General features: G+C 39.3%; 1 protein-coding gene across 2 annotated transcripts in view; it reads left to right on the top strand.

The window, feature by feature from the left end:
* Positions 1–599: 599 nt before the first annotated feature.
* The window catches only part of XPO7 (exportin 7), a 78,600-nt gene continuing 51,291 nt past the window's right edge, over positions 600–27,908 (top strand). The window contains exon 1 of one of the 2 annotated variants that reach the window (XM_081076914.1): positions 600–732. In XM_081076914.1, coding sequence (XP_080933040.1) covers positions 715–732 — 18 coding nt within the window. In that variant the 5' untranslated portion in view covers positions 600–714. The remainder of the gene's footprint in view (positions 733–27,908) is intronic. The other variant, XM_081076913.1, reaches the window with a different exon arrangement.

Below are 27,908 nucleotides of genomic sequence, written 5' to 3'. Positions count from 1 at the left end.
GAAATGAACACAGGGAGATCCCTATCCGGGTAGCTGGGAAATCCCAGGATTAGCGAGGAATGGCCCTTGTCCACCGCAGCGGGAAGCCAGAAAGACTCGAACATAAACTCGGCAGGCAGACTGGGAAGTCGTGGATAACGAAGCATCCTGAGTGGGGTCGCGGGCGGTGGGCACAGCAGCAGACCCCCGTGAGGGCGCGGAGTCCCGGCCGTGGCCGGCGGCGGGGGCGGGGGGCGTCCAGGGGCAAGTCGAGGAGGACGCTCGGGAAACCAGGGGTCCGCCAGGTGCGGGGTTCCGGGAGGGGACACGTCCCGGCCTCTCCAGGAGCCCTCACCGCGCCGACCGTGTCGGGGAGCGCCAGCTCCCGCAACCGTGCCCGCCGGCCCGAGCGCGCGGCCCCTTTAAAGCCATGTAAACAAAGCTTTGTTCCCGGCCCCCTCCCGCCGTGCTCCCAGGCCCGCCGCCCCCCCCCCCCCCCGACGGCTCCGGCCGCTGACGTTGCCCGCGCCTCTACGGCGTCCCGGCGGCGCTGCGCATTCTCCAACCACAGCCCGGCCGCCGGGGCCTGCGCAGCCGGGCCGCGCTACGCCGTCAGCGCAGCGACGGGCCCCCAACGCGCAGGCGCAGCGGCGACGGCGGCGGCGGCGGCGGCGGCGGCCCGGCCGAGGTGCGCGCTGGGGGGAGGGCTCCGGAGAGGAGCATGAATGGAGCAAAATGGCGGATCATGTGCAGGTGAGAGGAGCGGCGGGGGAGGGGGCGACCGTGCGGAGAGGGGAGTGGGGCGTCCGTGGCCCCCGGGGCTCCGCCGGCTCGGGGCTCGCCGGGCCCGCGCCGCTGCTGCTCGGAGCCCCGAGCCACCGCCCGTCCCGGAGCCCCGGGGCCTTTCCCGCCTCCCGGGCCGGGGGCCTCCTCCATCCCCTCCCACCCGGTCCCAGGTCTTTGGCGCGAGGCCGGGGGTGCGGGAATCGGCGCCCCGGGCGCTCACAACCGGTGAGCGCTCCGCGGTCAATGTCTTCCCGCCCGAGGGAGGCCTCCCGCGAGCCCTCGGTGCCCCCACGACGGGGGGCGGAAGGAGACCCCCTGGACGACTCTGTCCCGCGGGGACTTCCTCGTTACACCCGCCAGCCGCAGACGAATAACAAAAAGAGAGTCTCGCACGGGTACAGCTCGCTCTCCCGAGTCTTTCCCGCCGCCGTCTTCACGCCCCCGGCTACGAGAGACCCCCCATCGGGCCCCCGCTCCCGTGGCTGCGCCCCGCACCCCTGCACTCCTGCTTGCACAGCCTGCAGGGCCGGGCTGCCCAGTGCTCCGAAACGGGTGCTCGGGCCTGGGCCTGCCCTCCCTCCAGCACCCCGCTCCATAGTGGAGGAGTCGAGTGCCCACACCTCCCGTGCGACGCGGGGTGGAGGGGGGTGTGTCTGACACGAGACGCGATGTTCGGTGCAGACCTTTCGCCGGAGGGTCTCGACCCGGCGCCAGAGCTGCTGTGGGCGTGCGTGCTTCGGGCCCAGGCCACTCTTCTTCAAAGAGGGGGCGCAGGCCCTCGGAGGGGGCAGCCCGCACCAGACCTACTAGTAGCCGGAGCACTGCAGGGTTATGTCTTGCTGACTCGGTAAAGTTTTTCCTCGCTGTGTCTTAGATCTGATATTGTTATGACAGTCATTGACACACATCTGCTATCCGCACTTTCAGGTTTTCTAGATGACGGCACAGGTTGTGTGTTCTGGGAAGTAAAGAGTAGAGAGCACGACAAATGTCGCTTTATTTTGCATATTACATAGCGTCGTTTCTCAAGTCAAAAGAAGGATCGTATCCCTACTGTGATGTCTGCAAGAAACTGGAGCGGCCTGACTTCTACCCGTTTCTTTGAGTGGGACACAGGGACTAAATACCATTTCAGGCCAGGGATCAGTAGAGTAAATCTTTGGAGAGGGAGGGACAAGTTGTTAGGACGGAACTATATCAAAAATCGTACAGATGGAAGACCACACGATTTGTGTTCTAAAGCCAGTTTTCACGGCCTATTCGGAAGTAGCAATAAAACTTGATACAAAAGGATGATAATAGTGTAGCACCTTGAGTCTGATAGCAGCCATTTTTAAGAAGCCTGGAAGATTGTAAGTGATTTAAAAATTATTTTCTTAAAAAAGTAGATAGGCAAGAATTACGCCTGTCAGTTTAAAGGAACCAAAGCACTGAACTGATAGGAGATTTACTTAAGGTGAAGCTAAGTGAACCAAAGGCCTTTGATTTAGGGTCCAGTGCTCTCGTGGGGAGGAATAGTGTCCATGAGCATTCCAGAACGTGGTTTGAATAGATAGCCTTTCTGAATAATACTTTGGAAAGCAGGAGGAAGTCTGTGTATTTTTTTATCTATATGCATCTGTTCTGTCTCCTATAAAGAAGTATCTGTTAATGTGATCTCTCCCACATTTGAACCAAAAAGTTTGTCGTTCCTCACCAAAGGAAAGTCAAGATGCATCAAAGCAAATCTTCATAGCATTTTTTGTCTCAAAGGAGGGTCTACCTTATTTTTAGTAAGGTGATGTTTTTCTCCCACCCACCCCAAAACAAAAATCTACCAAAGTAGGAATTTATAAAACTTGAAAAACAGAAAGGAGTATGCCAGCCAGTGTTTTATTTTACTTTTAAGAGCTGTAGTATGTTACTCTCTAAAGGAGTGATCTTTATATATCAACAAGATAAGTTTGTGAGAGAATGTTTTTCTCTTTAAATAAAATGGGGCATGTTGCTTTGCTTTGTTAGACCACTATCTTACTTTTAGTGTTGGATACTGACACTTTTAACCTGGTAGCAGAAGACCCTCCCAAGAAAAATGAGTAAATACAAGTAAATGAAAGGAATAAAGACAAATCTGAAGTGCATTAAGGGGACATACTTTTCTCAAAATCGCTGTTCAAACACAGTTTATAAAGGAGTCTGTTGCAAATTCAGGACTGATTATTTGAAAGTGTCATGTAGTAGTACTAAATAGTTGAGTCATTATGTATCTAGTACTTTTCTGAACCACCAGGGTGAGCAGTTTTGTTGTTTGTTTTTTATTAATTGACACTGAGCAAATGTCATATGATTCTCAGGCTGAAGTCCTGAGCATCTCTTTTGATATGTGTTTTATGGGAGGTTTAGGTGTCACAGAACATTAGTAATGGAAGAATTATAATCTTTGATTTATCTTTTAGCTCAGTTGATGTCATAGTCAAACTGCTTTAGCGGAGTGGCTGTAAGCAATCACTTACTGTGATGGGTTTCTTATTTTTGGTCGTAGATCTTATCCAACCCACTAAAGTGGCAGTGGTTACAGAGCACTGACTGAGAAAACAAAACAAAAACTCATTTGTATTTATATTCATAAAATAAATGCCCCTCCTTTTTAAAAAAATCTTTTATGTCACATTAAATGAAGATGATGAGGATTCAGTATCTTTGCTTGCTGGCTAGTTAGTGCAAAAAGATGAAAACAACTGTTAGAATACAGTGGTAATGAGAAAGATTAAGAAGGGTCAGATGTTAGTTTTACTCGTGCTAGCTGGCGATCAGTACCTCGAAGGGGAAAGGAAGAATATACAGTGTTATAATTGCATATCAAGTACATCATTTCATGTATACGTACACATGTTAGATAGTATGCATACTAATTATAAGTAGTATAAGTGAAGGATAATCCTGGGGTTTTGTTAGATTTATTACATTATGCTGGGCCTTACACAGAATCTTAAAGTATTATTTACTGGGCTCTACATTATGACTGTGTAATAACAGAAAATACTATTTTAACACAGTCGTATTTTGTTTTAAATTTAAAGTACAGTAATTAAATATTGACCACCAGTGTAACTCTAGGGAGCCCTGAAGAATCATTACAACTGGCAGGTTAAAATTTAACAGGGTGCAAAAGTTTAGCCTGATTATAGCAAAATTGGTAGTTGTCTTTTCAGCTTTTGAAAATATACAAGGAAATGACAATAGCAGTGGTTAGTCCATTTTGAGAAGGGGGTTCTGTACAACTTTTGAGAATTTTAAATGAAAAAAAAAAACAGTAGCTTTTGTGACTTTTTTTTTTTTTTCCCCCGGTTAAACTAATACCATAATGCTTACTGTGTGCGAGGCCCTTTGCAGTGCTGGGCACTGCAGAGAATTCAGAGCTGAGAAAGACACGGGAGCCAGACTGAAGTGTCAGATTCTGATGTTCTTTTTGAGCAGGCTTCACAAGTACAGACAGAAGAACTAATACATTGATTTTGAAACATGCTCCATTTGTGTTGGATGATAGGGGAATAGCTACAGCCCCTCACTCAACCCAGCTTCCTCTTCTGTGCAGTTACACAAATATGTGTGGAACATGTTTATATTTACTTGGTAATTCTGACTTTAGTATATTTTCTTTTGTGAGAAAAGCCTTTGGAAAAGTTAAGGGATATATATTGAATGTGGTATCATTCAAATACTTATGCAATGAAACACAAGACATTAATGGAATCTCTAATTTAGATGGAAGTAGGAGAAAGAAGTATTGAGAAGCTCCCTGCCCTGTATCTTACAGAGAAATCAACTTCCATTTCACCCAGAAATTAATATTCATAATCACCAGTTGTATTTTCTTTTTTCTCTGTTGGGTTTTGAAAGCAACATTGCACCATGGACTTTCGAGAACGGAAAGTTGCCAGTTTCAACCAATAAGCTAATATGTCTTTAGGTACAACTACTGAGGCTCCTTAGCTCACTTCAGTATATGTTAAGGAAGATAGTGTTTAGAAATTGCATCTTTTTTCTTTTTAAACACCACTCATATAGTACTATCTCACAGATTTTCTCAGTCAGAAAAGAATCTGAGAGTGGCTTATCTAGAGGCTTCTAGTTCAGGGTCTTTCATTTGCAGTCAAGTCGTCAGGGGGGGCTGCAGTCAGTCTCAAGGCTTGACTGAGGATGGAGAATCTGCTTCCATGCTTACTCACGTGTCACTGGCGCAGGCCTGTTAGTGACTTGCCCCTTGTTGGACTGAGGGCCTCTGCCTCCCTGGCTGATGCCCTCATGTTTCAGGTCTTGACTACGTGGGCCTCTTCCCAGTACATCATTTTTAAGGATGTCTTTTTTACATTACACAATTATACTGTCTTGTATAAGTGACCCATCTGTGTTACTGTTTAATCTCTTACTGAAATATACCTTCAAATCCAAAAACCTGAAGTGTTCAGCTTGATGAATTTTCACAGGGAACACTTTCGGAACCACATCCAAACCCACAATATATTATCAGTGCCTCACATGTCCCTCTGATGCCCCTCTCAACAACTAACCATACACCCTCCTAAGGGAAACTACTGTCCTGTCATTTGATTTTCAGTGTGCTAGAAGTTATGCTGAGTAAGGCTTGAACTTGAACATGGGAGCTTGAAGTTCAAGGAAAGAAGCAGTATGGGGCAGTGGTTCTTCAGCTTTTGGGGGAGTCTGGTTTGGTGTTTGTTTGTTTGTTTAGAATATGATGGAAGCAGTGTGCTCTCCAGGAAGGAGAAGTGTGCCTACACAAAAATCTACAATTTCAGGCCATTCATGGGCTTTAGAACTAGAGTTTAAAGACATACCCTTTTTTGGATGAAAAGGCTCACTACATTTTATTCAGAAACTGATTTACAAGTATTTCTCTTTTGACCTGTGTGAAAGGCTAGTTCAGGGTCACACTATGTGTTTCTGAAGAGTTATATGTAACATGATTTTTTTTTTCAAGTTTCAGATGTACAAAACAGTGTGTTAGACATTTACACCCCTCACAAAGTGATAACCCCCTCCCCCAGTCTACTACCCCTCTGACATTGTATATTGGCTGTTATAATTCCATTCTGTTGCTTATGCTGTACTCCACATCCTGTGACTGTGTATATATATAGTAAATTATAGTTGACATTCCGTATTACCCAGCTTCAGCCTCAGGTGTACAGCGCAGTGGTCAGGCATCCACACCGTCCATGGAGTAGTCTCCCTGATATGACAAGTGTCCATCGGGTACCCTACAGAATCTGTCCAACATTATTGATTATAGTCCCCAAACTGTCTTTCATATCCCCGTGTAACCTAAATTTTTAAATATTGAATTCTTGAGGATGCTTAATAGCGACTATTAAACATCTACTAATGTCCTGTTCTTCATGTTATGCTGACACATGGGAAGAAATAGAAGATGTGATGTCCTATTTTCAGGGGTTTGCCTTTTAATTGGGGAGATAATAACCAGCCTGGCTTAGTGAGTTGTGGATTCGTAACGAGATTGTGGTTGTGTCAACACGTTCCCGAATGGGGCCACCATTACTCCCTTCACCTTTCCCCCTGTTCTAATACATCTGAGGTCACACCTCACATTTATAAGTGACTCTGTAGCAAGGCATTGTCGATGCAGTGAGATTGGTAGCCAGGGGGCCGATCAAAATCTCGGGGAAAGAAGGGTTGTCAAAAACTGGGCCCAACGTATGTCTGATGTTTGCATCCCTGGCTCTTCGCCCCTTCATTGTGAAGACACACGCGCACACACACACTCTCACACACGTACACACACGCTCTCACACGCTCACACTCTTACTACCTTAAATGGGAAGGATGTGTTTGAGACAAGACACAATTAGAAACTTCATGCTAGCGTTTATTGGACTTTGAACTCACTTAATGCTCACAGCAATTCTAGAAGGTTGGTATTACTGAGTTAATAGTAATGGAATTTTCTTGAAGTAGGTTAATGAAAGGAAGACTGGAGAACTGGTGGAAGATTTAGGTGATGATTGTGTGGTGGCTGTGGTAAAACTTACTGGCAGGGGACATGGTTGGGGCCGGGGGCAAGGGACATGCCAGTGTTTATTGAGCATTTGTTAGCCAGGCTCTGTGCTGAGCCCTTGTATGCGTCACGCCATTGGATTAGGCAACGCATTTAGTCTCTGAGTCTGGATTAGGTGATCTGCTGTCCCTTATGCTTCTGACATTCTGGTTGGGATTTTCAGTTGTCCTCCTTACCAATGCCAAATAAACCACCGTGTTTTCAATTCATATGGACGGTATCAGAAATGTTCCTAAAATGCTCATACTAATATTTCTGTTTAATCTCTGCTAAATGTGCCTTCCTCTACCCCACTTCTCAAGGTCTCCTACTTGGACAAGAAGCAGTGAAAGACATTTCTTATGGGACAAGAAATTTACATTATTAATCAAATGTCGATGCCAGTAGACGGAAAAAAAAATGATTCTCACTTAAAAGTCCCTGGAAAACAATAAAAATTCTTTCCTTTAAATACCTCTGAAGACAATTAGAGGAATAAAGTATACCTGTGCTCCTTCAGGAAGTTGTGATCGTATAGCTGTGGTGACCTATTAATCTTTAACTGTTTGAACTTGTGTTAGACACAAATGCTGACGTCATCAGTACTTTTTAATGGTAAGAAATTACGATATTTAAAGTGTGTAGTCTCAGAAAGAGTTGAATTATGCTAGCTATTTTCCCTGAAGCTTGAATCAGTTGCATGGTTAAAAGGAGTGTATTTAAGACTGGAAAAGGAAAAGCAGGGTTTTGTTTGGCTTTAAGATTTTTTCCCCCTAATTCTACTTAGAATTGCTTGCAGAGTTTTAAAAACATGTGTCATAAGTTTGGCAAAAATCATTTCAAAGGTCAGTTTTTTAACCTTGTTGACCTCCACTGATTCCTGAATTTTGGTGTTTTCTTTTTCTCTTCCAAAGAACATTGTCTAAAATCAAGCATGAAATTTAATTTAACTCTAGAAACCTGTAACATGTAGTTTGCTCTGAAAAGAATCTGGGAAGCCAAATGTGTGTTTCACATATCTGTATTTGGTGGAAAACAATTCATCCCCATTTTGTCCAGTGTATAGCCACAAATTATGTAGAATACTGTTTGTTTTGTGTTAGTAGGTGATGTTTTTTTTAGTCAGCTTATCATTGACCCATCTGAGGAATCCCTGTAAGGTATTTGTCAGAAACGAGTCTGGCGCATACCCACTAATTTAAAAGAATAATTAAAATTTACTGGAAAATGGCAACTTGTTTTCCTTACTCTTAATATTTTGAACTGATAATGTTGTGGAGCTAAGCAAGTTTCTCCAAGCTTTCATAAGACCTACTATAACAAAAAGTTCTTAAACAAACTGAATCTGAGTAACAGGGTATATTTAAAATAAGGACATTATCCCAAAGGTTATAAATGAAAATTATCTGTAATGTAAAGGATTATTTACTAATTCTCGGAATTCTACATTGAAGTCTTAAGTTAAAATCCACATTCCACACAGGGAACTCGCAATGTTGTGAACAGGAAAGGTTTCAGTTCACAGAATTCCCACAGCTCGTCTGTGCCAATAGTAACCATCAGGTTACTGGTATTACCGTGTCCCGGAAGTCCCAGCAGCACACTTCCATCAGCAATGATAGTGTGAGACGCAAACCAACTTCTTGTCTACTCCTCCTTGCCCAGCTCCTCACTTTTAAACAGCACAGATATAAATAGAATTTATAATATAAAAGTAACTTCGTAGGGATTGCTATGGGTAAATCTGATGAAGGTGGAATCACCTTTGAGTGTACAGTAAACTGCATCCATTTCAAGTGTATAGTTGGACAAATATACACCTGTGAATCCTTCACAACTATCGAAATACAGAATATTTCCTTCTAACTCTGCAGTCTATCCCTCCCTTGGCCCCAGGCAATCCTGATATGCTTTCTGTCACTGTAAATTAGTTTGCTTTGCCTGGAATTGTGTATAATGGACTTCCTGTGTACTCTTGGTTTTACACTCAACACAGTGATTTTCAAGTTCATTCAAATTGTTGCATAGTGTGGGTAGTTAGTTATTTATTATGGCTGAGTAGTGTTCCGTTGCATGAATATGCCACATTTTATGTCTCCATTCACCTTGTCGGGATATTTGAGTTGTTCCTAGTATTTAGTCACTATAAATAAGGGGCTGTAAACATTCATATGCAAGTCTTTGTGTGGACATAAATTTTAATTTCTTTTAGTTAAGTACCTAGAAATAGAAATGTCTGGGTCCTATTGTATGTTGAACTTTTTAAAGCAACTGTCAATTTTCCAAAGTGATTGGACTATTTTACTTTCTCACTAGCAGAGTTCCAAGTGCTCCATATCGTCACCAACCTTTGCTATTGCCACTGTGGGATCTTATTGTGGTTTTAGTTTGTATTTCTTTGATGACTAGTGGTGTTGAGTATCTTCACGTGCTCACTGATCTTTCCTGTATTTTGGAGGTTTGCAAACCAGACTAGTGGTTTGGCCGCACAGTCTGTTTTTGGATGGCCTGAGAACTAAGAATGGTTTTTACATTTTTAAATGGTTGAAAAAATCTAAAAGAGTAATATTCTACAACACACGATAATTATATGAAATTCTAATCTCAGTGTTTGTAAATAAATGTTTTATTTTTACACAGCTACACAAGTTCCTTTACAGATTGTGGATACTTTTATGCTACGATCGCAGGATTGAATAGTTGCAACAGAGACCTTTTGGCCTACTGCCCCACAAAGCCTAAACTATTTACTATCTGCCCTTTACAGAAAAAGTTTGCAGACTCCTGGGGGTATGTCCCTTCAGATCTATTGCCTGGCTTTTGGGTGGGGAAAGGACCAGCCCAGTATGGTTCTAACTCAAGCCGAGTTGGACAGGAACCAGATCAGCCTTGATGTATTTTGTTGACTGTGGGAGCTCTACAGCACTGTCCACAACGGTAACCACCAGCCACGTGCTGCAATTTAAATGAAATGAAAAATTAAGTTAGTCACACCAACCATATTTCAAGTGCTCCGTTGTGACATGTGGCTAGTGACTATTTCATACTGTGCGATGCAAATACAAAGTATTTCTGTTATGGAAATTTCTGTCGGATAGTGCTGCTCAAGAATATGAAGAACTTGCCACTGAACCAAAGGGATTGGCTGCAGAAGTGGAACTTAGGTTATAGAATTGCTTTCCTGTGTGCCTATAAAAATAAGCCAGATCCTCACTCTCCCAAGTTTGTGAATGCAAATGAATATATTAAAGTATTTAAGATTGCTTACTGTTTACACTATAAGCCTGTATGTTCTGTCCTCTTAGCCAAGTGAGAGGAAGCAATCAACTCAAAAGAAATTCAGAATTTTACTGATAGGAAGTAGTGTTTTAAGGACTTGAACGAAATACCCTAAATGCATTTTGAAAAAACAAACCTAAAATTCCCAAGTATTTGTAATCATTTGACAAATAAGATGGAGACTGCTGAGGAAGGTATGAAAGCTATGAAATCTCTTAAGGTGCTAAGTCTTAATATACGTACTAGCAGTCCTGGTTCTCTTCAGCTACTAAATGTCAACTATTATTGCTGACAGCATTAGCTTTGAAAATAACCCAGAAATATTTTAAGCTAAAGTGATTAAGGTGGCTTATTTTAAGATTGAATTTAAAGACTTTCCTTCACGTCACTGAAAACTGTTTTGTGTGATTCTACTCTTAAGGGCAGACATAACTATTGCTAAATATAGTCATGCACTGCATAATGACGTTTCAGTCAATGACAGACCGCATATACAGTGATAGTCCCATAAGCTTATAGCGGAGCTGAAAAATTCCAATCTCCCAGTGACATAGCCGTCCTACCTTCATAGCACAACACATTCCTCACATGTCTGTGGTGATGCGGGTGTAAACAGACCTACTGTGCTGCCAGTCGTATAAAAGTATAGCACATGCAATTCTGTACAGCACACAATAATAAACGACTGTGTTGGCTGGCTTATGTATTTATGCCATTTATCATAACTTTAGAGTGGACTCTTTCTACGTACTAAAAAAAACCCACGTTTGCTGTAAAACAATATGCCTTGTTACACTGCCAGCAGCTTCATGTATCTCGTGTTTATCACATCTCTTGATTGCATCATTTTCTCTTGTACTTGATTTAATCTCATGTTGTTTTGTTCATCATGGCCCCTAACTGTACAGAATCCACTGCTAATGTTGCCAGTAAGAGGCTGTCCAGTAATTAACCTGGAAATGAAATGAAAAGTGATTAAGGACTACAAAGGTGGAAAATCAGTGATGGCTATTGCTTGCCAGTCAGGCATGTCTCATTCCACCATAGCTACAATCTTCAAGGAAAAAAGTGACGGAAGCTGTTAAAGGATCAGCTTCATTGAAGGCAGTGAGACTAACAAAAATTCGAGAAGGGCCCGTATCAGACGGGAAGAAACTTCTAATGACGTGAATTGAACACCAGGCACAGAAGCACCGTGACAATCACGACCAAAGCAGAAAGTTTGTTTGCAATAATGTTAAAAGATAAAGGCTGGACCCAACTACAATGTTGAATTTATTGCTAGCTCTGGGTGTCTTAGATGATTCAAGAGTTGTTATTATATACTTTGAAAGTAAGTGGTGAGTTTGTGAGTGCTGATGTAGGCCGTTGGAAAAATTTTGGGAAACTAGATAAGCTGATAGCGGAGGAAAATTACTCACCAGAGTAATTATTCAATATGAATGTAACGTCTCTATTCTGGAAATGGATTCCTGAAAGGACTCTCATCCCTAACGAGGCCCACTCAATGCCAGGTTTCAAGGCTTTTAAGGACAGGGTAACAGTCTTGCTTGGGGGTGTTGTTTCAGGGTTCCACAAATGGAAACCCTTTGTGATCTGGCACAGTGAGAACCCAGGGCCTTCAGGTGTGTCAATACGTACACGTAGCGAGTGTTTTACAGGAGCAACAAGAAGTCCTGGATGACCCAGCTCCTCCTCCAAGATGCCCTCCTGAATTGCTGTGCCCGTGAAATGGAGAAGTGCTGTTTGCAGCATAACACCCCTTTCCAGGCTTTGCTTATTGTTGGTAATGCTCCTGGACAGCCTCCTTTTATGGGTCATCTGCATCCCTAGATCACAGTGGTGTTTCTCCCTCCAGACACCACCTCTTTGATCCAACCAATGGGTCAAGGAGTTGTAGCAGCTTTTAAGGCCTCCTTCCTGAGGGGGACCTTCGCCCAGGCCTTTGCTGCAACTGAGGAAAGTACTGAGAAGACACTGATGCAATTCTGGAAGGATTCCATCTGTGATTGCATCTAGAACCTTGCTTGGACTTGGGGTAATGTCACCAAGGAGTGTATGGATGGCATCTGGAAGAAGACACTCAAGAGGTTCATCCACGACTTCAAAGGATTGGCCAAGGATGAGGGGCTGCAGTAATCACCGCGGCTGTGGCTGAGACGGCAGCCAGCTGGAACCTGGGTGTGGGTGAGTATGACACTGAGGAGCTCTTGGAGGTACTTTCTGAGGAATTGACTAACGAGGAGTCGTTGGAGCTGGAACAGCAACACATAGCTGAAGAAGAGGCAAGAGAAAAGGAAACTGCAGAAAAGGTAGAAGAACTCCCAAGAAAATCACAGGGAAGGGTAGAGCAGAAGCTTTTGCAGACCTCAACAAGTTTAAAAGTTAGAAAACATGGGCCCTACCACCGAATGGCTGGGGAAGTTCATGGGGCATTACCTGCTTACAAGCAAATCTGTGACGATAAAAAGAAACCAAGCAAACCGCTGGACATATTTCTGAAAAGAGTGACACCTCTTCAAGGAGAGCCGCAGGCAGGTCCTTCGGGAGGAATTGCAGGAGAAGGCAGTGTTACCATCGGAGAAGACAGCTCCATGCGTGTTTTTGGCCCTGAACACCTTCCAGTGGGACAAGATGTGGAGGTGGGAGACAGTGATGATGACCCTGATTCTGTGTAGGCCTAGGCCAGTGTGTGTGTTTGTGTCTTAGTTTTTAACAAAAAAGTTTAAAATTAAAATAAAAAAATTAAAAAGGAAGAAAGCTTATACAATAAGGATATAAAGAAAGACAATATTTTTGTACAGCTGTACAGTTTGTGTTCACGTATTATCACAAAAGGGTCAAAACGGTTTTAAAAACTACAAAGTGATAAAGTAAAAATGTTACAGTAGGCTAAGGTTAATACGTTATTGAAGAAAGAAAAGTATGTTTGTAGTGTAACCTAAGTGTACAGTGGTTATAAAGTCTACAGTCTTACACAGTAATGTCCCTCACACTCACTCACCCAGAGCAACTTCCAGTCCTGCGAGCTCCATTCACCTAAGTGCCTTATACAGGTGAACCTTTTTTGATCTTTTTTACCATATTTGTACGGTACCTTTTTTCTGTTTAGATCTGTTTAGAAACACAAACACTTAACATTGGGTTACAATTGCCCATGGTATTCAGGACAGTGATACGCACAGGATTGTAGCCTAGGAACGATAGGCTCTACCATCTAGGTTTGTGAGAGCACTCTGAAGTTCGCACAGCCACGAAATTGCCTAGTGACCTATTTCTCAGACTGTGACGAAGTGGAGGTCAGTAAATATATTATCAAATAGTCCTCTTCTTTGGGGAAAAAAAGTAATTATTATACCTCATGAATTATCTTGTCCTTCACATAAATAGGGATATTTATAAGTTTTGGGTGATTAGCTAGTATAACGTCAGTATAATCCATGCTAGAAATAAGTGTTTTGCTGAAACAAATAGGAACCTAAATGCACCACCTAACACTAAGAAAATGGCGTGGGTGTTCTGTTGATGTTCTTGAAGATAGATACAAGGAAATGTATAATGAATGGGTATTTTAAATGTTTCCAGAAAGGTACATTTTAAACAACTTCTGTATTTCTCATTTCAAACATAGTTGTTACATTCTCTACTTGACCTGATGTATTGCATATGCACCCTAAATTTGCTTATTTGACAGAATATGCACCTATTTGCTTATTTGACAGAATAGTATTGTTTAGACTACTTGGTGATTTGGTAAGATAGAACTGACAACTAAATACACTTATCAGTAAACATTCTTTCATTCCGCTGATAGTTTTTCATTGTGTGCTGTGTGCTAGATTGGTAGGCCGTGGAAATACAAAGGTGAATAGGTACAACATCTGTACTCAAGGACTCTAAGAGCTAGAAATGTACACAGATAAGGGATAGAGAGTGATGTGGCTGATATGACACGTGTATGCATAGGATATAGCAAGACCCAAATACCAGTCCTCCCTCGGAGAACCAGGAAAGGCTTCTTAAAGTGGTGAATGCCTAAGCCTGGTCTTAAGAGATACACTGGTGTTCTCTAGGTCGATAAGAGCGTACTGGGCAGAGAGAGCACCATTAGCAAAGCTACTTGTATATATGTGCTCATGGAACATTCCAGGAAAGTGAAAACAATCACGTAATGCTGCTATATAGGAAATAAAGAGGAGCAAAATGAGCAATGAGATTATTATAGTAAGAAGGAACCAGAACTTGAAGAAGAGCCTGTTATATGTTAATAAAGAATTTGTACTGTAGATGGGTGATTGAAGGTTTTTTTAGTAGAAGTGACAATAATCACAACACTATGGCGATGGTACAGAAAATTGATTGGATGTGGACAAAGTAGGAAATGAAGCCGTAGTCTAGACAAGAACTAATTGGGGCTTGAACCAAGGTAATAGCTGTGAGAATGGAGAATAGGAGATTGTTGTTAAGGAGCTTACACTAGGTGGGATTTGGTTGACAATTGAATGTGTAAAGTGAGAAGGCAGGCACCCACATTTCTGGGCAGCTATGTGGAGAGTGTGTGAATGACCAGGGTGTTGAGGAAAAGATAGTAAGGTCAGTCTTGAATATACAGATTTTGAGATACTGTAGACGTTTGAGTGGAGATGTCCAGTAGGAATTGTTTACTTGTTATCGACCTGGGTTAGAACTCACGTTTTCATAGTGAAAGCCCATTTCAGTAACCTTCAGATGTTTGTTGTAAATATGTAAAATGTGAGCCGCTGCCAATATACACCTATCCTATTTCTTAAGTCTTACAGCAACTGCAAAACTTGAGTGAAAATCTTATATTTTATCCTAGCTTGTTTGCTGGAACAGCCTCAGATTCTGTTACCACCAGCAGGAGTAAAATGCTTTAGACAATCAGCAATGAAATAATAATCTTGCATTTAATGCCAAAAAGAAAACGTCCTGCTCTCAGGAGTTTGAGTAAGCCTGACAATGTTGACTACTCTAGCCACCAATATCTCTTAAAGGAGTCTTTACTTTTAAGGCATTTAAAACTAAATCTACTTGATCTGCCCTTGGTATTTTCTGTCTCTCCATCCCACCTTTAACTTTTGGAAAACCAGGTTCGTTTTTCTGTTCCCTGTCATAACTGGTGTTTGAGGGGTATCCAGAAAACAGGTTTTTTTAAACCTCCCATTTTCTCTATTAGAAGAAGATTGTTCTGTCTTCTGTTTCACAACTTGCCTGGTCCTTCTTTGCTGACTTGACAAGTTCCTGTAAAGCATTTTTCTTTGATCATATAGAAGTATAAACTTGAAAGGCAAGTTGATATTTTACAAAACTATTAAAGGAAAAATTATTTAGAATTCCAGAGAATCAGAAAACCAGCATGTATGGAGCATGTATGTCAAAACTTCTTAAGAAACATTTACTTAATACTCTTTTTTTACTTTTTTTTTGTCAGAGGGTAAACATAGAACTCTGAATTCTTTGCTTCTCTGAATCAGAGTTCAAGATTCTGAAATTAAGTATTTGTGATTCCTTTTATCTTTTTTCCTTTAATGTTCTGTTTTGAGTTTTTTGTGCTTTTTTTGTTGAGTCTTCTAAAGGAGTACATCGAGTGTTTGGGTTTTTCTCATGGGGAAAAGAGATAAGGAGAGCGGAGCAGCTTTCTTCTGAATTTTTAGGCCGTTGAAAACTCACTGTCCTCTTTATGCCTTTATTTCTTAACTTTTCTTTCATTCTTACTAACAAATTTTTAAATGCTTATTATCAATAGACTGTGTCAGTAGGCCAGAGGATATGCTCAGAATATTAAATCTAAGCTAGACTCGGAAACTACACGCTGTTCATTCTTGATACCTGTGATATACGGGTATATACAAACAAAGAAATAACATACAAAATGGGGGCATTCAAAGAAAGTTGGCTGTAATGTGTATTTAATACACACATTGATTTCTTTTAGAGAATCAAGGATGCATTTCAATAGGGCAAGAGAATATTAATTGGCCTGTGGTATACTATAGGACTTTACTGCCAGGATTACAGGAGTATTTCACATTCTGAGGTTTTAAAAAACAATTGAAATACCTTCCTTTCGCTGGATTTTATGATATTATCATTATTACTGTTATTTAATAGATGTACTACAGTTTGAAAGTTTTTCCAATTCAAGGCTTGGGGGTATATAAGTCATTAGTTCCCAGTCACATATAGAGGTTTGTTTAAAATTGTAATACTTCCCTGATCCTGTTTTTAAACAGACGACTATTCTAATGATGTACAATAGTAGCTACTTCCTGTTTAATATTACATTTTATTAATGTGGATGTGTTAAGAAAGCATTTCAAAGCCAGTTAACATTTCTCCACCAAATGTACTGTTTTTGTTTACCCACAACTAAATACTTAAGAATGTTTCATTTATGAACACAGTAATTGTATTACATGTCCCTGGTAATCAAAATAATGCTGTTTTTCAGATTAATGAAGTGGGATTAGAATCACATAAGTTTTAAGCTAGAAAGAATCATAGAGTGTGATGATACAATTTAAAAAATTAATATGCCCTCTTTTTGGAGGATAGCTGGCTGTATATTGTTGTTTTTTAGAGATAATGTAAGAATTTTAACTTTTCCAATCATTAAAATCTTAACTTTATTATACAGTCAGCATAATTAGAGAAAAAATACAAGTAAATATGCTTGAGGAAGGTTTAGACAAGAAAATGGGTGTTTTAATTGTATATTTCATTTCTCTGGGGCAGACACTGCTAAACACTAGAGAGAAAGCAGAGAACAAAATAAGCATGACCCTTGCTTGCAGGTATTTAAGAAATTGTACCAATAAATATATATTTACAAATTGTGATAAGGGATAGAAGAAAAGGGTTGTGTTGAAATAGTTTGAGAGTGCTGATTTCTTACTCTTGTTTCTGGGTGGGGATATAGAAGGAAGGAAGGGGACAGTGTACCAGACAAAAAGAAACGGCATGTCTGAAGCCCCTGCGGGGAGGAGATCTCTCCTCACAAAAGTGGAAGAGACCGTCCTGGCTGAAGCTTAGTGAGCCAAGGGAGGGGACTAGGCTACAGAGATTAGAACGTACTAGAATATGCTGATTGGTTATACAGGCATTCAAACCAGATTTTCATAGATTTGGATGACTTATTAAAATTCTCATACCATAAATTTGATGAAACTGCGTGGTATCTTGATTCTGATTTTAAGTTGCAGGGGCAGAGGTAGTGATAGGAAGGAGATGGAAATGCACCACAAAGCTGGTCGTGATTACCTGTGTGATTTTCCTTTTTTGATTCCTGTATTTTGACTATTTGTTGGAAACATGTCATGAGAAATGATGTGACTAAAATAAGCATATTTGCATTAATAAGTGGAGACTTGTCTTTTGAATAAAAGAGCCTTTTCTCCAAGATAATTTGTTATCTGTAAGGACTATACTACTCCTATATATATTTGACTTGGGTTTGGTATGTTGTGTGTGTGTGTGTGTGTGTGTGTGTGTAAATATAGCTTATTGTATTATAACATGTAACCTTGTGATTTTAGTTCCAACTAGCTGGAACATTTAGTTTAGTATTTATAGAAAATCTAATTGTTTTCTGGAAGAATGTTTAATATCCTTTGGTTAAATCATTCTATTCTGAATATATTGCTACTTACGTGAAAAAGTAAACACTTATATTTTATCATACTTTCAATTTCATCTAGTGAAATTGATTTTGGGGTAGACATCTAATTTCACTTTTTCCCACATGGATTTTCCCCAACCATGTTTGCTGTGTAGTGCAGCCTTTCTTCACTGAGCCGTGTTGCTAGATCTGTGATAGAAAAAGTTTCCTCATTGGTCTAGTTCTGTACCCCTGTGCCTACATCATACTCGCCTGATTAATGTAGCTTTATGATAAGTTTTGCTCTCTTATAAGGCAAGTGCTCCCAAACTTGTTCTTCATAATGGTCTCCAGTATTCTTGGCCCCTTTTTCTCTTCCACATGAATTATAGCATCAGCTTGTCAAATTTATTGTATTGGATTTGAGTTGCTAACATATTACTTAGGACTTTTAAAACTGTTCATAAATAAAAATTGGCCTATAATTTTCCTTTGTCATTCTGTGCTCTCCAGACCTTGTCTGGTTTTGGTATAAGATTATACTAGCCTCAGACTCAGGTAAGGAGCTTTGTTTCCCTACCTTCCTTTTCTGGAATAATTAAATGTTTGTGTCAGGGAGGTTTAAAATGATCTCATTTGCCATATTTCTGGAACCAGAAATCTGGTTCAAATACATTATTTTCAAATACATTATTTCTTTTGATTTTTATTTCAAGGTGTAAGCTTCTTCCAGTTGAGCAGATTAATTGGAAATTAAGCTTTTTGCCCACAGTCACACAACCAGTGAGAGCCAGGATTAAAATTCTAGTATTAAGGTCTTAAACAGGTCCCTTGCCACTACTCCCTCTTTCCCACTAAATAGACTTTAACTCATGTTGATTAGCATGTATTTTTATTTTCGCTAAACAGCGTAGCCTCTTCTGATCGCTAGGACTTTAAGAAGAATTTCTTTTTTCAGACAGTGTGGTTTAGTGGAAGGTACACTGGATTTGAAACAACATCTAAATTTTAAACCATTTAGTGGCAGTGTAACCTTGGGCAAATAACTTTCACCATTAGGGCTTTAGTTTTTTTATACGTAAAATGTTGTCTGGGGTATTGGAATTTTCTCCTAATTCAAATCCATGGCTTCTCATACCTATGCAGAGTCCCTATGAGGAGTACATATGGGCAGGATCTTTCTTTCTTCTGTCCAATTTCTGCACATCCCAGGGGCTCGGTCTGCTTTCCTCATTTTGCTAATTACCCCATCTCTTCTGTCCTTTGGGGTTTTCTTTTCCAAAACATGTTTACAGACTGTTTCCCCCTGAAACAATGTCACAGGGCTTTTCTTTCCCCCCTTAACACTTTTTACTCCTAATCACTACTGGAAGACTGAGCAGGAATAACAATAACAGTGTATATTGAGTTCTAATCACACACCAGGCACTTTGATGAGTGTGTGTGTGTGTGTGTGTAATCTAATTTAAACCTCACGACAACACAATCAGGTATATGTTACTATTTTCATGTTGTATGTGAGCAAACAAACACAGAGAGGTCAAATAACTTGCCCAATTTCACACAGATAGCAAGTTACCAAGTAGGAATTTAAACCCAAATCTGACCTGTTCCAGTCATACAATCCTGCAATATATCCCAAAAATCCAAAGATGACAAATTCTTATGGTCGTGGTTCTTGACTTCCTGTTTCTTGACTCCCTTCTGAGATGGCAACTGGAGGCATCTACATTTCTGTTCTATTGTGGAAAGCCAAACTCTAGTCTCTTCCCTCTGTCTTCTAACCCTACCTCTGTTAGAATCACCTGGGACCACAGCTCAACCGACTGAATCAGAATCTTGATTTGTGGCAATTTGATTTTCTTTAAAGAGCACCGCCAAGTGATTCTGATGAGCAGTCATTTAGGGATCACTGGTAATTATTTCTTCCACCATGGCCTCTGTTTATGTCCAGAAGATATAACCAACAAAATAATTTTACCCTTTTGTTTCACAGAGGCTGTTTGAATCTCCGAGTCTGCAATCCTTCGTAACCTTCAGGTCACTAAATGCCTGCCTTGTAAAGAATGATCATGTGTGATGCCTGTCCTAATCAATGGTCTGTTAGGATTAAATCACACATATTCTGTGATAGTCTCAAAGATTAATCCCCAAACGTTTGTGAATCTTCAAATTTTGTGAGACCACAGTGGCAGCATATCCTAAGTATTTCATGGCTCATTGGTCTGTCATCTTTTCCACACACACAAAAGGACGATTTGGTCTTGGAAGTTGGGAAGCTACATATTGTATCTCTCTCTTAGAAATTCATGGTGTGCGTTAGTATACTGAAGGACTCTTAGAAGTTCTTCAGTTTAAAAATGATTTTTATTTTGTTTAACTTGGCAGTTCCCAAACTGGAATGTCTTATTCATGTAATTCTATTAGTAGCCATTGTAAAACATTCACTGCTCTATAGATACAATTTTCTCCTTTTCCATTTGAAAAAAGGGAATAATATCTATTTCATGTAAGGTGGTTTTGAGGATGAAATGAGAGTTGAGAGAAAAATGTTGAGTGCTTAACTGGGCTACTCGCTACCTACATAAGTACCTTGCTACTACTATGTACCAGCTTCAACAAAATAAAACTTAACTCTGTCATCAACCTTTGGGTCACTCTTGACAGACTCAGACTTTGACTAATCAAGTCTATGAGTTCCAGAATTGTGCTACGTTTTCAAATTAGCATAAGGGCTCAAAACATTTCAGACTTACATTTCATCTGGCATTTTCAACATGGCTAGAAAAATTTTAGCATAATATCTAATTTACATAATCACTGGTAGATTATAAAATAGCACCATAAAGCATACACATACTGCTTAAATGAATAAATGAATCTTGGGCTTACTAAGTGTATTATATTTCCAAAACATGCTTGAGTTCAGTCATTAAACTATTTTGCTCTTTTTACTTTGTAGATTTATTTGCTTTTTACAATATCTTGATGTGTGATGGTTCAGACAGAAACACTTTTGATCTCTCTACTACCAAGAAGATTAAACCTCTCAGTACTGAAATATATTAGGAAAGCCTTGTAGCTGATGTTTTGCTGGCTGACTCCACAGGAGCTGAACTTAGTATACTTTTCAAACTGTGCTTGTCTAGTTCCTTAGGATTCTGAAGTAGCTCCAAACGATTTCCTTCCTATTCCCATCACTGTTCCTGTCACTAACAGCTTACCAATTGTCAGATCAGGAAGGGTATTCCTTTTTTGAGGTTAATTGCTAAAAGGATCACTAAAATCACTAGAAGTTATTGACTAGTAACTGTGTTTAATTGTAGAGGATCAAGCAGAAACAAGTATCCTGGCTCAACACAGAAACCTGCATTTTAGTTTCTCAGTGCCTGATTCTTGGTATCTCTGGTCATCTTTTTTAAAGCAATGTATATTTGTTGAGCAGCTGCTGTGTTCAAATTGATATTCAGTTTTTGCAAGTAGAAATGTTGATATCGGTAAATGAGAACCTTCAAAGGTCTTGGAGTCACTTATAAAGAAAGTATAAAATGTCTGTTAAGTTCCCATTTTTTATTAAACTGTTCTATTACTATAGTTTCAGAGAAATAAGATGTGGATAGTGTTTATGACTCTTTCCCATCAGGTTTTCTCAAGCTTTCTTAATATATAGTCCCTTGTAAAAGGGACTATGGTATCTCACGTCCCCAGTATTGATTTAAATTATTTTGTTTTTGGTGAAACAGATATTAACAAACATAAAACTAGGCATAAGTTCCATAGGATTGTCACAGGTGTGCAACTATAAACGAATTTACAAATTTAAAACAAACCACAAAACTAACTGCATTCAAATTGGCAACATACATTTAACATCGTAGGTGATGATATCTAAAATTCTGACTGCTATGCTCCAAATTCTTTTCTTTCTTTTTTATTGAGGTAAAATTGCCATAACATAAAATTCACCATTTAAAAGTATATAATTCAGTGGCTTCCAGGATATTCACAGTGTTGTGCAGCCATCAGCACTAATTCCAGAACGTTTTCCTCACCCCAAAAGAACCCCCATACCCATTAAGAAGTTTCTGTAAGTTCTTTTTGAGTTCTGCTTACTGTGTGCCATGTGATGACCCAATTCTCCCTATTTTTCTTCATTTAAAGGACTGGGAAACGCATTCACACTGTAACTTGGCCTTCACTTGAGAGAATGCATCATTTACATAATTAAGTCCACCTCTGCTTTTTTTATTAGCCCTCAATTATTAAAGCACACTTGGCACTAATATATCCATGAACGGGAATGTGAGCACCAAAATCGTGAGGCAGCACTTGGTATTAAGGCAATCGACCAGATAATCCAAAATAAAGTTGTGTTATTTTTTAAGCAGTCGTAAAACTGAAGATAGACCATCATACAATTCTCACAGAGGACTCATGGAACACTGAGAGTATATCTGAGGATCCCAGGTTGAGAAACACTGTTATATATAATTATTGAAGTCTTGCGTGTACTTAATGAGAATGAGGAGCATAGGCATTTAAATCTCTTATACTTAAAAATTTTAGGATAATTGCCCTGCAGTGTGGAAAATATCTTTTTAGAAAAGTCTTATTCTGGTTTCATTTTGGTAGAAACAAGATTTTTATCTACATAATTTTTTTCACGGGGAACATGAAAAATACTTCTCCATTTTAGAAACTTGAAATTGATAATAAGGTGAAATAATTTTATTTTTAGCCCTTTCATTTTTAAGAAAAATTGTATTTTTAAAAATAAAAATTGCTCCTTATGCATTCTTTGTAACTTAAAAATAGATGGACATAGTCTTTGCCTATTGAATACGCCCATGATTTTCAAGCAGTCACTTATTTTTGGATTTTTAAGTTACTTTAAAGTAATGGTTTCCAACAATTGAGTGATGGGTGTTTTGTTGTTTTTCATGTTAAAGTTAATTGAGTCAGATTCTTATAAAATAATTGTAATATGTAATATTTCTAGATTTTTATGGCTGATATTTTAACTACATCAGGAAAACTGCATCACCATACAGACAACTTTTTTAAAATTTTTATCTGAACTTATCTCAACATAGATACTAAAATCATATTTTTTAATCTCGCCTGAATTTTGTCATACATTTAGGAACTAATTGGTTATCTACCTTTTCCATAACTAAAATGTATGCTTATGGAGATGTAGCTTTTCAGGTGGATGGCTAATCTCTACACACCTAAATCTAATGTAGTTAAATCTATCCCTTGGTGGCCAATATGTGCTGTTTGAAAATTTGGCAGAGAGGTTAATCAAATTTTTTAATCAATTATTTCTTAATGACATTTTAAAAAATAAGAAGAATGATTGGTCAGGTTACCTTCAGAGGATAGTAGAAAACCAATTCATTACCTTGAAAACTGGTAAAGGAAAAGAATCAATTATTTCCCCTCCGCTTTCTGTCTGAACTGAACTAATAGATAACCAAATAGTAGATGAGGGACAGAATTGCTTTATAAATATATTCCAACTAATAAATGAAAAAGAAATTATAGGTTATCCCCATTTTGACAGTCTTCATTGACTGAATAGACATAGAGAGATAATAGGCAGTGAGCATCAGTGGCTCCTAAGACCACCAAGAGGCAGTCTGGTATTATGTGCCTCCCATAGTCTTGTCAGAGCAGGGGTGACAGAACCTGACTCTAACCCCGTCTTGATCCATCTGTCAATATTTAGGAAATACCAAAAACAGAAACACGGCTGAACCTGTACCAAGAATATGCAATCAGCAAAACCCAAACCTGGAGAGCTCTATGGGTCAAACAGCCTGGGTTCTTCAATAGGGAAATTACAGGGAAGTGAAAGGGATGCTGGAGAACCCTATGTATTAAAAGAGACCAAAAAGACACGAGTGTTTTTAAAAATAGGCAAAACTATAGTGTCTAGGGATACACACCACAAAAAGAAAATGGCAAGGAAGTGATTAATATACAAGTCAGGATAACGGTTACTCGGAGCAAGAGAGGAAAGGTGTTATCATTGGATTGGGGCACATAGAAAGGGCTTCTGGGGTGTTGGACTTGACTGCTATTCACCTCATAATTTTATTAGTCTTACCTTGCAATATTGGAGAAAATGTGCAGGTAGCAGATAGTATCCCTAAGTATTTGTTGCTAAATAAGATGAATTAGGCAGTTTGTAAGTCCTGCTGTGTGTAAAGTGGAGCAGAGCTCCCCAAAGTGATGTTTTTCATCAACTACAGCAGCAGTTGTCAAACCTTTTGGTCTCAGGACCCTTTTACACTCTTTAATATTATTAAGGACCCCAAAGAGTTTTTACTTATGTGACTTTATAGCTGTAGTATTTACTATATTAGAAATTAAAGCAAAAATTTTAGAATGTGTTTAATTCGTTTTAAATAACAATCGTAACCCATTGTAAACATTTTTATGAAAAAAGTTCCACGACAAAATGCAAAATTTAGTAAAGTAGCATTATTTTATAATTTTTGGAAGTCTCTTTACTGTGTGGCTTAATAGAGTACAGATGGATTCTCATACAGTTGTCCCTAGTACCCGTGGGGGATTGGTTCCAGGACATACCCCCCACCCACACAGGTACCAAAATTTGTGGATGCTCAAGTCCCTTGTATAAAACGGCATATTTGCGTATAACCTACGCATAGCGTGCCACGTACTTTAAGTCATCTCTAGATTTATACCTAATACAATGTAAATACTAAATTATAGTTGTTATATTATTTAAGGAATAATGACAAGAAAAAAAAGTCTGTACATGTTCAGTACAGACACAATTACCATCGTAGGCCTAACTACATAGTATATGTCAGCAACAGCGTAACATTTGCTTTCTGAATATTTTCGAACCTCAGTTAAATCTGCAGATTTGAAACCTGAGGATTTGTGGGGTGGACTGTATTTACTTCTGCATTCAGTCCATTACCATATATTGTTTTGGTTCAAATGTATGAACAAAATTCAGCTTCACACAGATATGTTGTTGGAAGGGAGAGGAATATTTTAATAACCTTTTCAGATAATTGTGGATATTCCTCGATACGTCTGATAAACAGTAGTAATGTGAAGATTAGTTGCAGGGTGGGATCTGAACCCACATCTGAACTTCCCTTATTCTGTTAAATGAAAACCCATTGGTATACAGCAGAAGTGTTTTATGTATACTTCCCATTTGTCACACAGAATATTGAAAAGATGTTGAGATTTAACAATAGTAATAATTTTTCATTTCTTTCATCAAAGACATTCTTAAGTGAAACTGGCTTTTTCTTTTTTTTCTCATTAAGTCAGTATGTGGCAGTGAAGAATGCAGTGGCTGCCAGTACACCGGATGCCACTGCCTTGGGTAGTGCTAAGGCACCAGCAGTTCTGTCCACCATTGCCTTTGTGCCACTGGTGCACCATTTGTGCAAATGTCAATAGACCGAAAAAGGCAAATGATGTCTTAGTAGTATCAAAATAGCTTGGATTTTATAGACCTCCTGAAAGAGTCTCAGTAACCCCCCGGTTCCATGGACCGTACTTTGAGAACAATTGAACTAGAGAACTTTGTGGAGTCGCGCTGGCTGTTATATTCAGCACTCATGTTGATTACTTTTTGAGGAAGACATGAAAAGAATTTCTTGTGTTTATAAGGAATTGGAACACAATGTGGCTTTCCCAGGTTTGTCGAGAATTAAGCACTTACTAATTTATGGAAGTTCCTTTTGGATGTCATCAGTTAAATAAAATATTTAGGACTGTGGTGTTAGTGCACCCCAGAGATTGGCAGTATGTTTCAAAATACTCTGTTTCACATCATTTGAGAAATGTGTAGACTCCTTTACTCTTTGGATGGCTGTAACTGAATATGTTTCTCTCACAAGTGTTTGTTGCTCTGCTTTGTTTGAAGAAATAATATTTAAGGATATGAAAGCAGATTTTGGTCGTATTAAAGGGTAATTTTATTAAACATTTTTTATTTCATTCCCTTGAGTGTAACAAACACAGAATCGTATTTCTTCTCCCCATTTTCCCGTAGTGAAGGTGGGAGTAGAGATGAGAGTTCTCATTTTCTCCCCAGTTGTCACATATGAGTATTTAAAAGGATCATCCAAGAATACTATGAAGGACTATATGCCACCAAATTCAATAACCTAGAAGAAATGGACAAGTTCTTAGAAACATATAGCCTTCCAAGGCTGAACCATGAAGAACTAGAAAATCTAAACAGACCGATCCCCAGTAACGAAATTGAATCAGTCATCCAAAACCTTCCCAAAAGCAAAAGTCCGGGACCAGATGGCTTCACTAGTGAATTCTACCAAACCTTCAAAGAGGATCTAATACCAGTCCTGCTCAAACTCTTCCAAAAAATTGAGGAAGAGACAGTATTCCCTAACTCATTTTATGAGGCCAACATTACCCTGATACCAAAACCTGGTAAGGACAACACAAAGAAAACTGCAGACCAATATCTCTGATGAATACTGATGCAAAAATCCTAAACAAAATTCTAGCAAATCGAATACAACAATGCATTAAAAAGATTATTCATCACGACCAAGTGGAGTTCATCCCCGGGGCACAAGGATGGTTCAACATCCGCAAATCCATCAATGTGATACATCACATAAACAAAATAAAGGACAAAAATCATACGATTATATCAATTGATGCAGAAAAAGCATTTGAAAAGATACAACATCCATTTATGATTAAAACACTTAACAAAATAGGTATAGAAGGAAAATACCGTAACATAATAAAGGCCATCCATGACAAGCCCTCAGCTAATCTCATAATTAATGGTGAAAAACTGAAGCCCTTTGCTCTACATTCAGGAACACGACAGGGCTGTCCCCTATCACCTCTGCTTTTCAACATAGTGTTGGAAGTCCTTGCCAGAGCAATCAGGCAAGAGAAAGAAATAAAAGGCATCCAAATTGGGAATGAAGAAGTTAAATTGTCACTCTTTGCAATTGATGACATGATGCTATATGGAGAAAACCCTAAAGACTCCACCAAAAATAATAATCAACGAATACAGTAAAGTTGCTGGCTACAAAATCAACATACAAAAATCCATTGCATTCCTATGTACTAACAATGAAATCTCAGAAAAAGAAATACAAAAAATTCCTTTTGCAATTGCAGCAAAAAGAATAAAATACCTAGGAATAAACTTAACCAAGGATGTGAAGGACCTATATGCTGAAAACTAGAAGACATTTCTGAAAGAAATCGAAGAAGACACAAAGAAATGGAAAGATATTCCGTGCTCCTGGATTGGAAGAATCAACATAGTGAAAATGGCCATATTACCCAAAGCAATATACAGATTTAATGCAATCCCCATCAAAATCCCAATGGCATTTTTTAAAGAAATAGAACAAAAAATCATCAGATTTGTTTGGAACCACAAAAGACCCCAAATACCCAAAGCAATCTTAAGAAAAAGGAACAATACTGGAGGTATCACACTCCCTGACTTTAGCTTGTACTACAGGGCTACAGTAATCAAAACAGCATGGTATTGGCAGAAAAACAGACACATAGACCAATGGAAAAGAATTGAGAACTCAGAAATAAAACCACATAAATATGTACAGATAATTTTTGACTAAGAAGCTAAAAACATACAATGGAGGAAAGACAGCCTCTACAGTAAATGGTGCTGGGAGAATTGGACAGCCACGTACAAAAGAATGAAACTGGACTGCTGTCTGTCACCATGTACCAAAATTAATTGAAAATGGATCAAAGACTTAAGCATAAGACCTGACACAATAAACTGCATAGAAGAAAACATAGGTACTAAACTTACGGACTTTGAGTTTAAAGAGCATTTTATGAATTTGACTCCAAAGGCAATGGAAGTAAAAGCTAAAATAAACGAATGAGACTATATGAAACTTAAAAGCTTCTGCACAGCGAAAGAAACCATCGACAAAATAAAGAGGCAACCAACTGAATGGGAGAAGATTTTTGCAAACAGTACCGCCGATAAGAGGCTAATATCCAAAATATACAAGGAACTCATGAAACTCAACAACAACAAAACAAACAACCCAATTGAAAAATGGGCAGAGGATCTGAAGAGACATTTCTCCAAAGAGGACATACAAATGGCAAATAGACATATGAAAAAATGCTCAACATCACTAATCAGAGAAATGCAAA

This window comes from Rhinolophus hipposideros (genome assembly GCF_964194185.1).
Source record: "Rhinolophus hipposideros genome assembly, chromosome: 16".
NCBI classification, from domain to species: Eukaryota; Metazoa; Chordata; class Mammalia; order Chiroptera; family Rhinolophidae; genus Rhinolophus; species Rhinolophus hipposideros.
Note: the sequence above shows the minus strand (reverse complement) of the source record. Positions and strands in the feature narration are given on the sequence as shown.